The 19,057-nt window shown below is 35.7% G+C and overlaps 1 protein-coding gene across 1 annotated transcript; it reads left to right on the top strand.

Annotated features, from left to right (window-relative positions):
- The first annotated feature begins 13,127 nt into the window (after positions 1 to 13,127).
- Positions 13,128 to 14,048, top strand: LOC106383425. The gene has a single exon (XM_013823533.1). The coding sequence runs from the start codon at positions 13,128 to 13,130 to the stop codon at positions 14,046 to 14,048; it is 921 nt and encodes a 306-aa protein (XP_013678987.1).
- The last annotated feature ends 5,009 nt before the right edge of the window (positions 14,049 to 19,057 follow it).

Here is a 19,057-nt window from a genome sequence, read left to right as displayed (position 1 = left end):
ATTACGATTATAAAATAGATAAATAGAGGATAGAATTTTTAATTTTATAAACGATAGTTGAATATATATTAATGTATAATAATAGTTCATTGCTAATTACAAAATTAGTGAACATATTTACATAAAATTAGAAAATTAAAATATTGTTAAAATGAAAACATATCATAATTAATGTAGTTACAAATATTTTATATTATTAGCTTTAATGAAATACATGTTAATTTTTATACATGTATTATATAGCTTGCTAATGTTAACCCGTCGTACCAACGTATTATATTTTTGAACATAAATATTTATAATTATGAAAATTAATTTGATATAATTTTATCATATTTAGCTCAATATAATTATTTTATTTTAATACAATTGATTATGATTATATAATAGATAAAAATATGATAAGATTTTTATTTTATTTTATAAATGCTAACTGAATATATTAATGATAATAATATTTCAAAATTAATTACGAAATTAGTGAAAATATTTACATATAATTTTGAAAATTAAGATTTTGTTAAAATCTTTTCAAACAGATTTGTTAGATTTATTAAAATATAATTTTATATTTAAAATGAAAAGATATCAAAAGATATTATATTAAAGTAGTTCAAAAATTCTATGTGTTATTTATTAGCTTTAATAAAGTACGTTTAATAAAAGAAATTAAAGGATAGTCTAAATTAAAAAATCACACCTAAAAGAAGTCATGACTTTTTTTTTTTTTTTTTTTTTGACAGCAGAAGTCATGACTTCTATTTTAATAAAGTAGATGAAACAACTGTTAAAATATAAAATAAACTTAGTGTTTTTTGTTTTGTTTTGTAGAGGCTACTCTACTGAAATACAGTTGAAGAAATTTACGGAAAAAAAGAATTTCATGGGACATAGTCGGTTTCTCAAATTTAACCTAATAAGATACGGAATAAAAACAAGAACCAAATTTTAACCAGCTCAAACCATTAGAGCATGATTATTGGGGGTTTTTAGAGTGGAGTTTTTAGTGGAATATAAGAACCCGTCTCTTAGCTTTTAACTAAAAAAAGTTAAGAACCGGTTCTTAAAACTCTTATTTAAAAACAGTTCTTAACTTTTTTAATTAAAAATTAAGAGACGGGTTATTAGATAGAACTCCACCCTAAGAATCCTCGATAACCATGAAAGGCCTAAACTGTTTTAGCGACAGATTAAAAGAGTTTACAAATTCTTTGACCTAACGTGTTGAGCAGCAAGGATAATTATTTTTTTTTTTAACTCAACTTCAAACTTTCCATTAACCAAGGATAAATTATTTAAAGAAGATTATAGATTATTTTAAAATTTTAACCCTCTAGTTGGTAACTTGGTATATAATATAACATTGCTCTCTTCAGCCAACACCCAACACGTTGGATCCCCTCTTATAGCAGAAGCCCTCGCCTGTAGATCAAGCCTCCGACATGCGACCTCCATCGGTCTTGAAAGCCTTTCGGTCTTCTCGGACAACCAAACGCTCACACAAAGAGATCTTTGGTATCGTGGCTGATATCAAAGCCCTCGCAGCTTCGTTCTCATCTATCAATTTCTCTTACGTTTCTCGTTCAAAAAACCTGGATGCCGACTTGTTATCGAAGTCGGTTCTCCGTAACTCTTCGTGTACTGTTGATCCTGTCTTGAACTTCAACATGAACCCGTAATGGGCCGTGTTTCTTGGGCTGGGCCCCTTTTATATGCAATTATCAGTTGATAAAAAAAATTGGTCTTTTGTTTTTAAAACTGATTTATTATGATATTACAATTATGATTCGACAACCGACAATACTACATGCTTTATGAGGACTTACGCATAACTGAATCACCTGAGCCGTCCTATGAAAATCCACGTCTGACCAGATTTACTTGCACCATGTTGAAGATCTCATGTAAGTCTTTTTTCCGTAGTCTGCATAATTGTTTTAATAAATCGATATCTCTGGGACTTGAAACCTGGATTTCCTGTAATCTTCAAAAAATTACATAGTCTGGGATTCGAATTCCATAGTCTGGGATTCGAATTCCAGACCTGGGTGTAGAACCTTAACCACTAGGCTACGGTGCTTCAAAAAAAAAAAAAAATTAATCGTGAGCGATATAACATTGCTTTCGTCAGTTTTATTCTGATTTCCCCGTATCTGATGTATTAAACAACAAATTTAATATTTCACCTTTCATTTTCAAAATGTTTTAATATTCCATCTTACAATACTAAAAAGAGAAATATAAAGCCATCTGAGCTATGCCAGGTCCTTTAATTAAATCAACAAGCGAGTAATTTTTATTCTGCCATGTCATCCATGCTTTGGTCTAAATGGATATTTGTGGGCTGATAAGAAATCTAAGTGGCCCATATCAAGCCCACATCTCTTCTAACCTTAAGGATCGAACGTCACACTATCCCTTATCGTTTCGTGTAAATCGACGTTATCACCACTTTTGAAGTTTTGTCTCTTGCCGTTTAAGAAATTCTGACCCGTTACAAATCCATGGCTTTACCACCTTCTCCATTTATCGTCCTCATTTACTGCTTTCTTCAACTTAAAAAAAAAACACATACGAAAACCTCCTCACCTTCTCCCCTCTTCCATCTACCGAGAAAATAGCAATATAAATCCAAAAAATACCTTCTCAATCTACTCATACTGTGAAGAAGAGAGGCCTCTATCCCAAACTCAACATCGATTCCGCCAGAACTATCAATTATCACGAGGTTATCAACCGCTTTCCTGATTGTTTTGATTTTTGTGAACCAAAAACAATCTCATCTGATTTTAGGGTTGTGAAACAAAGATTGATTGGAATTAATATTTTCTGAATCAATTTTGATTGTGCTTTCATTTAAGGGAAATATAGCAGAATCAAGGACGAGAGTCAGTGTTGCAAAGCGTTCTGGAGCTGAGATAACATTCTCATTTAGACAATTAGAGAGAGAAAGACAAGCGATATAGAGGATGAGGCTGAGCTTTTGTTTCTTGATTTTGGTTTCTGGTCAGAGAAGCATTGAATACTGTTTTATCTCTGAACCTCAAGACCAGCGATTGGCTTCGCGTTATCATCGGAGTAGAGTCATGCAAGGCCATGCTGGAGCTAATCTGGTGAGCTATTAGGTTTTATCACTGTCCATTTTCAAATTCTCTTAGTGTCCTGTTTTAGAATTTCTTTGTGTATAACTTCTGTATGTAAAGGATTTTACAGGGACGAGAGCAATAGATGAAATGTATGTTGATAGCAGCCACATCCGCAGACTATTTATCAAAACTTCAATAGTATGCGTTAGTTTTAACAAGGCCTTCTCTATAACCGGATTCTTATCAATGGAAACAATGATAGCTCTTTCAATAGGTAAGGGAGTGTTCAAGTTCATGTGAAGTTTTTTTACAATAGTATTTGGTTTTGCTGTTTGTGTTAGATTTTTGATGTAGTTATGTGTGGCTTGAGTTGTTTTCTGTGTGTTTGAGTTTGCTTTTGGCAGTATGTTTGTGTTCTATTTATTTTATGTGTGTTTAAATAGCTTTGATAATGTTGCGTCTTAGATTCTGCTTTTGGATGGTGACAAGATACAAAACAGAAATTGTTGGCAGACTCAACCTGCTGATCAAACCAGAGGACTGGCTTATCCAGTTTGAAGTAAGAGAAAGCAGAGAGAGGTACATCGCCTTAAACATTGTATCACTGTATGCTTTTGGGTAGCAAATAGTTTCTGGAGCTTTTACTCTTTGAAGCTGAAAGACAGCGCTCTTGAAGCCAAAGAACCTTATCAGTTGAGTCAGTTAAAACAGAACGTAAATACAGAGGAATAAGATGTACAAGGCTAAACCAATCGTCCTTAGGGATGTTCAAGATATTCTTAAAAGAATTTTGAGAAAAATCTCTTTATCATTGATATTATAGGCTGATCAGCAACCTTTCTGTCCTCCTGTAAATTACAAGTATAGTTAACACTTACGGATTGTGGTCCTTGTCGACATTTTGGTTGTTCATAATTGTGATCGTGAGGCATAGACTAATGTTCACACATCAATTAAGAAATCAGCTCAATTATGGAAATATGAGTAAATACAGTGATAAAGAGTTACCTTTACATATTGTTGGAAGAAATTGTATTGGCTTTCCCATTGCCATAAAAGTTTCCATGTGTTTTGACATATCTGTGTGACCATCTCTATACAAGGTTAAACGAATGTTACAGTAATAATACATTTAATCACAGATAGTGGTGTGAGTTCTTAATGGCATTGAAGACTAATGAAAGCCAAAGTAGTAAACCAATGTTGAAAGCCAAAACAATGTCGGCACGAAAAAGGAAATAAACCACACATCACAATACAAGAAAACAAATATCCCGTTTTGGGCAAGAGAGGAAGTTCGCCTTAATTTTGTGGCATGCTACTTGGCTAGAGAATAGTCTTTCTTTTGTTATTTGTAGCTTAATGATCATATATTCATCTCTCAAAAGCAAAGAACCTTTATTAGTAAGTAAGCAACAAACAAAGTGTAAACAAATAATCTTTAGATCTTCGAATATGACCGATCGAAAAAATATTTAAGTTAAAAAAAATTAAGCTACTCATACTCGAGTAGTTTTGTTGTGTCACTCAAAACCCTTATTAAAATATAAGTTATTAGTGTGTTTTTGTTGTAAATGAAGTGTTGGGGAAAAAAATTCTGTTATAAATTACTGTCGACCAGAAGGTCCATATATATACAATTGTATTAGACCGTCATAAGGTCATGTTTATCCTAACAAGATAAGGATAAGGATAAACACTATGTTACAGATATACATGGAATATATACTAGATAAACACATAGTCTCTGGTTGTCTTTATCATGTCCCGGATTGGGCCTGCAGTACGGACTGGTCCATGGTCGATCATCATTTGGTTTATAACACTCCCCCTTGATCGACACACCCGGTACAGGTTCGTTGCATGCTTAATGTTGCCTCATTAAAACCTCTCCTGAAAAACCCCAAAACCAATGTGGCAAAATGGGAAACCAAGGACAGGAAAAAGAGTACAACACATGAACTCCCCCAGATGAATGCATCACTATAGTAGACGCATTCCCATCTGGTATCCGAGTCTTCTTGAACGTTGAAGTTGCCTATGACTTGGTGAAGATGATCAGCTGGATTCTCCTTGAATGAACTTGTAAGTCTTGGACGTTGGTATGTCTTTTGGAACTCCATTAAGATGTGGTCAGGATGTACATCTTTGCTGCTGATCACTCCATGTCTTGGTTGAACTGATGGTGCTTCAAACGGTGCTCGGATGGACTTTATAATCTGCAATAAAACTTTACTTGCAGGTCCTTTTTCATGTCCCACGGATTCTCTTTGGTTATATGGCTTTCCCAAAACGTGGACATTCAATATATATTGAGTCATAGACCCAGAACACATACGAACAACTTTACTTCATATCTTTCGTTCATTCGGACTTATATCTCTTCGTATGTGCCAATGGCTTTATCCATTGTAACCAATCATTCTTTATTTTCTTTTGTCGATCCATGTTGAGCTATAGACCTTGTCTATATTCGTTCATAATCATGAGTGTCTAAGGTCATACCATCAATAATTATTTGCTGCAATGAAACTCATCACACAATGAATTCGCAGTCATACACTCATGTCCTTTGTACATGGTTATCGATCTTTTCTTGCTTTAGCAATGCTTATAATCATTAAGCCACGACCAGACATCCTTCTGGTCACTATCCTGGTTTATGGTTCTCACTTAGACGTGCTGACTTAATCATACACACACACACACGGCTATGATTTTTCTACAGACTTTCCATATGTAAAACATAGCCTGTTTAATCAATCGATAACTTGTATTATTGAACCTTTGAACCATTAAACCTTTTTCTCTCAGTTGGTCTTTATTATGATCACAAGGAATTATAATATTTTCTGTATGGACTGACTGCACTAAGTAAATACTTAGTCTTTCATATTACTTACAGCTGCTGTATATTACAATCCATAAACAACTTAGGAACAAAGCTTGTTCTATGAGAATTTCTTTCTCATATTTCTATGGTACGTTGATACCTTTATCCAGTGATCCATTTGCTGCTTACTACACCATTATTTCTTTAGTAAATATCCAGACAAAATCAAACTTGATTTTCTGTAGTAGCATCCACCATATAGGAGCATATCTCTTTATAAATTGTTCCTTGGTCCTTGTGAGTATCCTTGTGTAATCAAGCTATACTTGAACGTTATTTAGAAGGAACATGGACACACTATACCATGTGGTCATGTCCTTTAATCTCACGGAATTTCTTATCTCACAAGATCCATTCACTGGTTTCTTTCTTAGATGGCTTTTCTGTATGTACATGGTTACTACGCCCATCTGTCTTATAATTACTTTGAATTCTTTGAACACCCCACGTCCCTATATAGGTTTTATGAGTACTCTACGTGGGTTCATGATCCTCAGGTTATATCCTTCAAATCCCAAGTACTACAATCTTTTATGAGCTCTTATGTATGTAAATACATCTTTGGTGTTAACACTCTTTATCTTTAGTTTCATACTGTTCCAGACATGATCTAATTAGATTTTGAGATCTTATTATCCAAGACCTTTATACCTTGCAGTTTGGCGTCCCAAACTACATGGTCTGGTACCTTAGATGTGTGGTTGCGCAACCTTATTTCTCTGTCTGAACTGGTTTCTCTTATGAACTCGGATTTGTACGATTCTGAGCACCTTTCATTACTTTCCGAGGTTCCTTATTATTTGGAACTTATTTGTCTATCTCTAATAGACATTGTAGCAACTTGATTGTGTCTCTTAGACATCTAATTCGTGGTGCTTAAGCTGGTATGACATAGTCATTTTTTCTTTTCGGGTCAGTGTGTCTGGCATATATTTCTGCTAGCTTTTATATCTTTTGATCATATTCTTTTAGAACGTCTAGATCATAATCTTTGGTCTGAGGATCTTGCCAAGACAACTATGGTTGATACCATTATATTTCTCTTTTACTCTTTACTCTTTATCAGCCTGATAACTTTCTCCTTTCAAAGTTGGATAATCAGATTACTATCTTTTGTAATCTGTGTTCTTGGCCACTTGATTAAATCATCCATGTTTGGCACAAGATACATTATAGTTTCGTGGAGGAAGTCTTATTTATCTAATATATATTCCCAATCCTCATCTGAGGTTCCATCTTAAATGGCACACATATATGTGGTGGAATATTCGTATTTTCTTAAGATGGTTTGTGTATATGTCTGGTTTATGACCCTTAATCATTCAGAGGTGGGAATGTCTATGCTTACATGTATGGCCTGATGTAAATCAATATTTATATACATAATGTCCTTAAGCTTTAGGCTGGACGTGGGTGATGTACCATTAGTGAGGGCTTTAAAGCTTTCCAGCCGTGTATATTATGGTTGTAAACCATGGAATCCGAATTTATGATATGATCATGGACTGTGGGTTTTAGTCCTCTCTCCCCCTCATGAACATACTCATAATTTCGTAGTGCTTAGGACAGTGGAGCCTTAATTATTTTAGTGATTTTCCTTTTGTGTACTTATAACACATTGTGAGATTTTATGGGATCACTTTTGTGCCTTAATTAATTTTTCATCATGTTTTGGATCAAGATGGCTAATCTGGTCATGCCATAAGTGTTTATTTCGTGGTGAACCATACTGGTTACCATGGCTTTATGCCTCTTTCATACTGATCCTTAGCATAGAATAAATCAGTAGAAAATATGGGTATAGGCATTCATAATGCTTTTAGGCGATTTTTCAAAAATCTGAAAGGAATCGTATTTTCTTTGCTCACTGGTTCAATGTAGAATGTTATAAATCTTTATAACTCAATGGGTCTGAATAATGTCGTGTCTTTTGCCATTGTCAGTACCAATTAATTGATTTCAAGTGATTGTAGGAAGGTAAAGTTGAACCTATACAATCAAGATGAAGTTAAATCTATGCGAGAAATCAATCTATCAGTGAACTGACTCATTAGTCTACACCCAACAATTGATTTTATGTGATTGCAGGAAGGTAAAGTTAAACCTATACAATCAAGGTAAAGTTAAACCATGCATGAAATCAACTATCAGTGGACTGATTATCCTTTTATTAAGGTTTTATTTGTTATTTAATCAAGAATCATCAAGCAAGACCAAGCAAGACCAAGCAAGATAATATATAAAAACAAAATCGTTTTTATTATTTCAATAACATAAATGAATAACAAATAAATCAAATCAGATATGAAAACATAAATCAGAATGTCGGAAAATTATTCAATGTATAATCCGACCTCATGGTCCATGAGTGTCCACTCGGAATCTTCCTCAGATCTCTTCTTATCAAATGTGGCTTTATTAGCTTCAGGGATTTTCATCTCACTGTCTAGTACTTCATAATATATCTCCATGATGTCATTAAACCGTCTGATGTTAACCATCCTTTTCTGCTTCTTTTGCTCAATGTCTAATAAATATGAGAACAGGTCATAATAGGTGGTGAGGTCATAATAGGTGGTGAAACCTTTGGCCTGATGTGATAACAACACTTCCTTTGAATGGAATGTGTCACGAGTTTTGTTTAACAAATCCTCGTTTGTTACCAATTCACCACATAGTCTAAGACTATAGGTGATTCTCATAAGATCAGAGTGATAATTGTCCACAGATTCATAATCCTGGAACCTTAGAGCTTCCCATTTTTTCTTGGATTAGTGCAACAATGGCTCACAGAATCTAGAATTCAAAAATGACCAGAGATTATGAGGATCATTAACATATCCAAACTCGTCTCTTAGGTCCTCACAGAGATGGTGTCGCATAATCATTATGGCTCTGTGTCTTTCACACGCAAGGGTGTCATTGCCATACTTGATGCACTTCCCAAGTCCTCTAGACTTCAAGACGGCTGAAGTGTTTATAGCCCAATCAAGATAATTATCTCCAGAGAGATCAAGGGCTTTGTAATCTGAGGGTATGAAACTCGACATCTGAAATCATTATTCAAAACAGGTCTTAATCAAGTAATCTTTTTGAAATTTTTCATGCTTCATATCAATGCCACACACGGACCAAAAGAATTTTTTTTTTAAATGATGCATTTTCTTAAAATCATACGGTTTAAGGTGTGGATCAATGTATTTTTCAGATTTAAGGTCCTCTTATTTCAAACACAAGGTTTCAAGGCCTTTAGGGATTCTATCTTAGATGATCAGGAAAATGTTCCATATTTTCTTCATCCCATTGGATCGGATCATTTAGTATAATGATTTTTTTTTTCAGTTCAGATCAGATTGCTTGAAAACTATGAATGATCTATATCCCTAACAGTCGAGATTTCATGTTCAGTATGCAATATTAGTATGCAAACAATATGCAATCAAGCAAACCAATTCAATCATGAAATCAGGTTAGAGTTTTTGAAAAATATACCATATATTTATTATTATTTTTTTCGAAAAATAATCAAATCAGAAATTATTGTGACTTAAAAAATAAATCAGGAAGATTTGATTTATTCAAGCAATTTATTATATACTTTTCGATTTAAAAATAAATATATTTTCTCAGATATATCTCTGATATTTCGATTTTAAATATTAAAAAAATATTTTTTTCAATCCTAATCAAGTTCTAGTCGTTATCAATCATCAGGAAAACAAATTTCTCAGACAAGAACAGGAGGTAAAACCTCGGATTAATTTATGAAACCATGATCAGATTTTCAAAAAAAAATTATGTAACATGCAGTCCTTAACAGTTCTAGTTGATTCAGATCAGATAAGAACATTAAACAGGACAATAATGATAAGTTTAAGCAAGTAACAGTCGGCTTCTTTCAACATATAGCAGTCAGGTTTTTTTAAAAAATTGTTTAATTTCAATCCTAAACAGTTCTAATGTGAAACTATCATCAGGAAAAGTTTTAAACAATTTTAAAATCAGTTTCAGATTAAGAACAGGTTCAAAACAAGTTCAGGTTCGAGATTTTAAAGAGTTTATGGTTTCTGGTTTTATTTTATTTGCAGAGACATGTTGCTAAATATAGCTACATGGCTGCGGATGGGGGTATTTAATACTTTATGGGTTTTAGATGAGTTTTCGATGATACCTGAAAACTTTTGATGGGTTGATCGGTCTATCAGTTAGAGATCTTCCTGGTTAGCTGATGGATTGCTCGGAATTATTTTTTTTGTTGCTGCTTGTTGGAATAGGAGACTGGTATATGGTTGAGAGAGATTTTGATTTCTAGAACAAATTTTCCGCTTGTATTGTAGCTGAGCGTGGGGGCGCGTCCGAACTCCGATTGATGCGGGGTTAGCGGCGTTGGCTTCGTCTCGTCAAGAGCTTTAATTTGGTATCTGGCTCTTCGTCTGGATCCACCGGAGTTGAGGGATAGAGCTGTTTGAAGTTTGTCGGGAATTAGGGTTTTTACTGCTCGGATTTATTTCTGGTTTTTAGGGTTAGGGTTTATGAGAGAAACGTCGTGCTGATAACGTGTTGTAAATGAAGTGTTGGGAAAAAAATTTCTGTTATCATTACTGTCGACCAGAAGGTCCATATATATTCAAGGTATTAGACCGTCATAAGGTCATGTTTATCCTAACAAGATAAGGATAAGGATAAACACTATGTTACAAATATACATGGAATATATACTAGATAAACACATAGTCTCTGGTTGTCTTTATCATGTCCCGGATTGGGTCTGCAGTAATTAGACCGTCATAAGGTCATGTTTATCCTAACAAGATAAGGATAAGGATAAACACTATGTTACAGATATACATGAAATATATACTAGATAAACACATAGTCTCTGGTTGTCTTTATCATGTCTCGGATTGGGCCTGCAGTACGGGCTGGTCCATGATCGATGATCATTTGGTTTATAACAGTTTTTTAATTGTAACGAACACTTTCTATTTCCCATTCATATTTTAACTTACTAATCTCTTCTTACAAAGTGATTCACATATTAAACCAAAGTTGTGATCCATTAGAAAAGAGAGAGAAATGTATAAAGAGTGACTATGTGTTGTTTAAAAAAAAAATGAGTGACTACGTATTGAATTGTTTTATTGAAACTATGAGGTGTGTGTGCGTACGTTTGGATTAGTAGTGATTAATAACATATTTTAATGAGAATCCCAATACGCCAGATAAATAGATAAATGAGAATTTGAATTATAACTACAGTTTTGTTAACATTTTATTCATTTTCACCTTCATTGTTCCATATATATTTTTGATATTAAAAGAACAACAATTTTAGTTTAATTTTCAATCATTTAAAATTCAATGGACAGTTTGTATTTGTATTTGTATATGTATTTTATATATTAAAGAACAACAATTTTAGTTTAATATTTTTATAAATTCATAATGTATATGTATTTTATATATTAAATGTAAATATATTTGTTTGAAACCCGGGCGTAACCCGGGAAAATCTCTAGTTGTTATAAAAACGTGATATTTTTGTATGAGTGGTCAATTTAATTGTCAACATAAGAAAGTCAGGATAATAGGAAAGCAAAAGGGTTTGTAAATTTTACCGGATCACTGGAAACTTTCATATAGAAAAAGTGGTCAATTTAGTGGGAAAAATAAATAGCTGTTATGAACAATGTGGATTGCTAGTAACCAAAGGCCCAAACCGTTGTCCATGGAGAGAGAGAGTCAGCGACCCAAAGGGAGAGAGAGAGGCCGACTTTAGACATAGGATAGTTTCCTTTTCTCTTCATGTTTATCTTTAAGTAGATTTTCCTTTTTCTTTTAGGATAATGATTTGTACTCTTTCCATTTATCTATTCCTTGTAACCCCTATATAAGGGAACACTTTGATTGAGTAATGATATACAGAACACACACGATTTTCACCTTTGTTCACAACACGTTATCAGCACGATAGCCTCTGAACCCTGAGACCAAAATCGAAACCTAAAAGCCTAAACCGGCGACTCAAAACCTAAACCCTAATCTTGTTCATCCAAGAACTCAGAAGATCCATCTTGAATCCCAAAGCTTCTCAGATCACGTTCTAGCTCAGAAGAACCGCCATCCAGCTCGCGATCGAACCCGAAGTCCGCGATCGACCCTAGACGATCCGATCCCCGCGCAGCTCGCAGCCGAGACGCCTCCAGCCCGCGATCGACTCCATCCGCGACCCGATAGGAGGCAGCAAGCGTCCATTCTCCTCAGCTCGAAGTCTCATCCATTCTCAGGTGGTCCGGTTCTATACCTCTACGAAACAAAGGTATACACATAATCTGAGAACCTAGATTAATTAAGAACCCTAATTCCATCATTATGGAAACAATGTTCTTGATGAAACCCTAAAAGAAACCATAAGATTAAAATCGACAAGTCTTAAAACTAGAAACTTATGTGATTCCAATTAGAACCTGATTGAATGTTGGTTGATTAAATCTGAAATATGACAAACCCTAATCAAGGAATCGAAAACCCTAAACCCTAAAAGAAGCTAGTATCCGATTTTAAGATTGATCTTGCTTGTTTGATTTCTTGTTTGATTTGAGGTTTAGGAATGATTGGATTGCTTGAATTAATCTAACTGAGCATACAAATACTTAAGGCCTTGAAACCTTAAAACATAAGTTGATAGAATTTAAAGATTGAAAACCCTAGGTATCATAAGGAGAGTTTAAATCGCTTTACATGAATCCGAACATGATAAATGCATTCATAACTGATTGAAACAAGATCGGCCAGCATATAGATCACACGAGCTTAGGTTGATTGCATTAGTAAACCTATAGGGTCGTGTGGCTCATGATTGATAGCACCATGGTCGATTAGCATTGTTTTGAATATCATAAATGCATAAGACGTGTTGTGGCCGAGCTTGCTTATATCCTGCGGCCACGTGATCACATTACAAATCTAAAAATTTATATGATAATGTGAATCAGATGTCGAAAATAGCAAACAGAGACTACGCAGCCCTTAATCTCTCCGGAGACAATTACTTGCAGTGGGCGCTAGATACAAGGATTAGTCTAAAGTCCAAGGGACTCGGTGATACTATCATCGAGGACAACAATGAGAATGAAAAGAATAGATACATGGCCATAAGCTTTATGCGCCATCATCTCATTGAAGGTCTTAAAGATCAGTACATGACAATTGAGAATCCACTGGATCTTTGGAATGCTTTAAAGCATAGATATGATCACCAAAAGATGGTGTTGCTTCCAAAGGCAAGGCACGACTGGATGCATCTCAGATTCATGGACTATAAGTCGGTGGATGAATACAATTCAGCCTTGTTCAAGATAGTTTCAATACTAAGGCTTTGTGGTGAAGAAGTATCTGATGTGATGATGCTTGAAAAGACCTATACGACTTTTAATCAGTCGAATTCTGTGTTGCAACAGCAATATAGAACAAAAGGTTTTGCCACATATACTGATCTGATCTCATGTCTTCTCTTGGCCGAAGCAAACAATGAGCTCCTAATGAAGAATAGTGGAGCCAGACCGGCCGGGACAGCACCATTACCCGAAGCCCATGAGGTTGAAAAGAAAGATCCCAAAGAGACCTACTACATCCAAGACAACAGGAAACCATACGGCAATGGCCGTGGTGGGTACAAAGGGCGTAGGCGTGACAATCAGAACGGTCGAGACAACTACCCAACCGGCCGAAAAGGAAACCACAATAACCGTGGTCGTGGTTCCAATTACGGTCGGGGCCGAGGCAGTTATGGTCGTGGACGAGGTGGCATATCCAAACCATCTTACACGTCCAAGTCATTATGTCACAGATGCGGGATGGACAACCATTGGGCCAAGAACTGTAGAACTCCGAAACACTTGTGCGAACACTACCAAGAGAGCCTCAAGAACAAGAACCCGGAGGCAAACATGATCCAAGAAAACGGTCATGATGACAAAGAATATGGATATGATGCTGACAATGAATCCGACAAAGATAACAAAGATGACCAAATGGATTTTGAGACATCCGATTGTCTAAAGGACTAGTTTTCGAATCACATTGTCTTATTGCTTTATGTCTTTGATTTGGTGTTTTTATTTTATGTAATGACATTTATAATAATAAGAATTTCAAAGACCTTATAAAGTCTCTAAAGTTTAGAAAATTTTATTTATATAATGAATGATGAGATGAATATACTTGTGGTGGATAGTGGCACAAGTCATACAATACTTAGAGACAAAAGGTACTTTATGAATCTCACAATGCAAAGTGCAAAGGTACATACCATTGCGGGTGAGGCTAGCCTGATTGAAGGTCACGGCCAAGCATATGTGTTAATGCCCAAGGGCCCTCACCTAGAGATCAAAACCGCCTTGTATTCCCCAAGCTCTAGAAGAAGCTTATTGAGTTTCAAAGATATAAGATTGAATGGTTTCCATCTTGAAACATGGGAAGAAGGAAACAAAGAATTCCTTAACATAACTTCGATCACCAAAGGCAATAAAAAGATCCTAGAGACTATGTCCGCAATGTCTACTGGTCTATACTATGCAAGGATCAGTATGATCGAGGCAAATGCCTCCGAGCTATTCACTTTATGGCATAACCGGCTAGGCCATCCCGGAACAGGAATGATGCAAAAATTAATGATGAATTCACAAGGGCACACGTTTAAAGGAGTGATCCCACGAAATCTCACATGTACAGCATGTGCACAAGGGAAATTCATAACTAGGCCATCACCATCCAAGGTTAATAAAGAAACCTTAAACTTTCTGGAAAGAATCCAAGGAGATATATGTGGACCAATACACCCACCTTGTGGGACGTTTAGATACTTTATGGTCCTCATTGATGCATCGACCAGATGGTCGCATGTATGTCTACTATCCACTCGGAATCTAGCCTTTGCACGGCTGCTTTCTCAGATGATAAGGCTGAGAGCACACTTTCCAGACTTTCCTCTTAAGACTATACGTCTAGACAATGCTGGTGAGTTTACGTCCCAAGCGTTTAATGAATACTATATGTCCATGGGGGTAAGAGTAGAACACTCCGTGGCACATGTCCATACACAGAACGGCTTGGCCGAATCTTTCATTAAACGGATCCAACTGATAGCCCGACCATTGCTTATGAAGTCTCAACTTCCGGTATCAGCATGGGGACATGCGGTTTTACATGCAACGGAACTGATTCGCATCAGGCCATCTAGTGAGCATAGATATTCACCATCCCAACTACTTACGGGTCATGAGCCAGACGTGTCCCACATCAAAATATTCGGATGTGCCGTCTACGTTCCAATTGCTCCACCACAGAGAACTAAGATGGGACCACAGAGGAGGATGGGAATATACGTAGGATATGAATCCCCAAGCATTATAAAGTATCTTGAGCCAACAACCGGTGATTTGTTTAAGGCCAGATACGAAGACTCACAGTTTGATGAGTCCACATATCCGTCCTTAGGGGGAGATAACAGCCGGTTGATAACAAAAGATTTGGAATGGTTTAGACCATCAACATTTTGGCAAGATCCTCGGACTAAAGATTGTGATTTAGAAGTCCAAAAGATTATACATCTTCAAGAGCTAGCTAATAGACTGCCAGATACATTTGCTGACCCAAATAGAGTGACAATATCACACATCCCGGCTTGTAATGCACCTATAAGATTAGACATCCAAGATGGACAATGTCAAGTGGCTACAGAGTCTAAGCAACATTTAAAACGTGGTAGACCAATTGGTTCCAAAGACAAACAGCCTCGGAAATCCAAGAAAGGTGCTGGATCCGAGAGCATCAAGGAAACCGTCCAGGACATAGATGGATCAGTCGAGCCGACCAAAATGGTCGAGCCAAGCGTACCGACCACACCCGATGATCCGGCTGTTCCTCAAAGTGAGGTCTGGGACGCTGGGCTTCACGGGACACAAGAGCCGGACAATCAAGAGATCTCTATAGACCATGTAATGTCTGGAAAACAATGGAACAGAAAAGATATCAACGTTGATGATTTATTTGCATACAAGGTAGCACTTGAGATCATGGATAAAGATGATGATCTAGAACCCACGTCCATACAAGAATGCATGCTAAGATCAGATTGGATCAAATGGAAAGAAGGTATAAACGTGGAGTTAGAATCATTGAGAAAGAGAGGCGTTTTTGGCCCTATAATCTTGACACCAAGAGATGTCAAACCAGTGGGATGTAAATGGGTCTTTGTAAGGAAGAGAAACGAGAAAGGAGAAGTAGTGAGATACAAAGCACGACTTGTAGCACAAGGATTCTCACAAAGACCAGGAATAGACTATGAGGAAACTTATTCCCCTGTGGTGGATGCGACTACATTAAGATATCTAATCAGCCTGGCCGTGAAAGAAAACATTGATTTACGCCTAATGGATGTAGTAACTGCATACCTATACGGACCACTGGATAATGAAATACATATGAGAGTTCCAGAGGGTATTGAGCTCAAAGATAAGAGAAGTTCTCGAGAACAACATTGCATTAAGTTGAATAAAGCCTTATATGGTTTAAAGCAATCAGGTCGAATGTGGTACAACCGATTATCAGAGTACCTAACGAAAGAAGGTTATAAGAATGATCCAATAAGTCCATGTATATTCATAAAGAAATTCGACAGCAAGGGCTATGTTATAATGTCTGTTTATGTGGACGACCTGAATATAATAGGAACCCCTGGAGAGATTTCCCAAACCGTTGAATGTCTAAAGAAAGAATTCGAGATGAAAGACTTAGGGAAAACTAAGTTCTGTTTGGGATTACAGTTTGAGTATAAAGCAAATGGCATCCTTGTGCACCAAGAAACTTATACAGAAAAGATACTCAAGCAATTTAATATGGACCAGGCTCATCCCTTACCGTGTCCTATGGTCGTGAGGTCCTTAGACATAGAAAAGGATCCATTCGGACCTAAGAAACCGGACGAGGAAACACTCGGATCGGAGGTGCCTTATTTAAGTGCCATTGGGGCCTTAATGTACTTAGCTAGTCATACTAGACCGGACATAAGCTTTGCCGTGAGCTTACTATCTAGATTTAGTTCATGTCCGACCTTAAGGCATTGGAACGGAGTGAAACATCTGTTCAGATATCTGCAAGGAGCAAATGATCTTGGTTTGTTCTACACCAACCGGCCAGGAGAGAGCATGGTCGGATATGCAGATGCTGGGTACTTATCTGACCCACACCAGGCTAGATCTCAAACAGGATATGTGTTTACACATAGTGGAGCCGCAATATGCTGGCGTTCAACAAAGCAATCCTTAGTAGCCACATAATCTAATCACGCCGAGATCATAGCCATGTATGAGGCAAGCCGTGAGCTTGTCTGGTTGAGGAACATGACCGGCCATGTCTTAAGAGAGAGTGGTCTGGCCGTGGGAAAAGAGAAGGAGGAGACAATGATCATCTACGAAGACAATGCAGCGTGCATTGCTCAGCTCAAGGAAGGATACATCAAAGGAGACAGGACAAAGCACATCCTGCCCATGTTCTTCTTCACCCACGACTTGCAGAAGGCAAAGGAGGTTCAAGTAGTTCAAGTTCGATCAAGCGACAACTCAGCCGACCTCTTCACCAAGTCTCTGCCAACCTCAACATTCAGGAAGCTGGTTCATCAGATAGGTATGCGCCGGCTGGAGGATCTTCAGTGATGCCTTCATCAGGGGGAGTGTCATGCATTGTACTCTTTTTCCTGTCTACGGTTTCCATTTTTTCCCACCTTGGGTTTTTGGTTTTCCTAGAGAGGTTTTAACGAGGCAACATCGTGCATGATACGAGCTCATATGGTTATAGCATCCAAGGGGGAGTGTTATGAACAATGTGGATTGCTAGTAACCAAAGGTCCAAACCGTTGCCCATGGAGAGAGAGAGTCAGCGGCCCAAAGGGAGAGAGAGTGGCCGACTTTAGACATAGGATAGTTTCTTTTTCTCTTCATGTTTATCTTTAAGTAGATTTTCCTTTTTCCTTTAGGATAATGATTTGTACTCTTTCCATTTATCTATTCCTTGTAACCCCTATATAAGGGAACACTTTGATTGAGTAATGATATACAGAACACACACGATTTTCACCTTTGTTCACAACAATAGCCCTTCTCACACTAAATTACTGTTTAGTGCTAAAAATGCTATTGACCAAAAGTAAACATTAATAAAATTATCATGCGTAATCATCGGCTCTACTACATAAATACAACTAGACCCTGATCCGCGCTGCGCGGATATGAATTTTCAGTTTTTAATTATTTATTTTATTAAATGATGTATTTGTAATATTTTTTCATATTATATTCATTAAGTAAATTTTTTTTTGCATCTTAAACTATCTATTTTTTTACGAATGTGTGATATCATATAAAAAATATAAAAAAAATGAGTGTAGAGTTAATTAGATAATTTTAAAAACAGAAATTGTTTTTTCGTGTGCGATATCATATAAATAATGATCCGCCCAGTTAATAAAAATCATGATTATTTTACGTGTAATTTTTTTTTATTTTGACCATTTCCTTAAAACTATATTAAATTTTACATATTTTAATTAGAATATTTTTAATATCTTTACCTTTTTATTTGAAATGCAACTCAATATTTTTTTAACAATTATAACAAAATATTTAAAAAATATTTTTAGAATTTTTTTGAAAAATATGAAAATTACATTTTAAATTAAAATTATCCTAAAATATGATAAGTTTTGATGTAAACGAAACCTCAAATTATGTCAAAAATAATGATATTCAATGATAATAACAATTTTAATTGATTATTTTTTTTAAAATACATTTACAAAAATATTGTTTGAAAGAAAATTCGTTTATCTTTCAAATATAAAATAAAAATATATAATTAAATAATAAAAAATATAAATAAAAACCATAAATTTAGCAAATGACAACTGAGTTATATTATGCTAAAAAAATTTTCTAACAATTTATCAAATGACAAATGAGTTATGAGCAAATAATACCATATAATTTTTAAAAACATAGCAATTCTTAAATATTTTTTGAAT

The sequence above is a fragment of the Brassica napus genome, chromosome C9 (assembly GCF_020379485.1).
Source record: "Brassica napus cultivar Da-Ae chromosome C9, Da-Ae, whole genome shotgun sequence".
In the NCBI taxonomy this organism is placed as follows: Eukaryota; Viridiplantae; Streptophyta; class Magnoliopsida; order Brassicales; family Brassicaceae; genus Brassica; species Brassica napus.
This window is presented reverse-complemented; position numbering and strand designations above follow the sequence as displayed.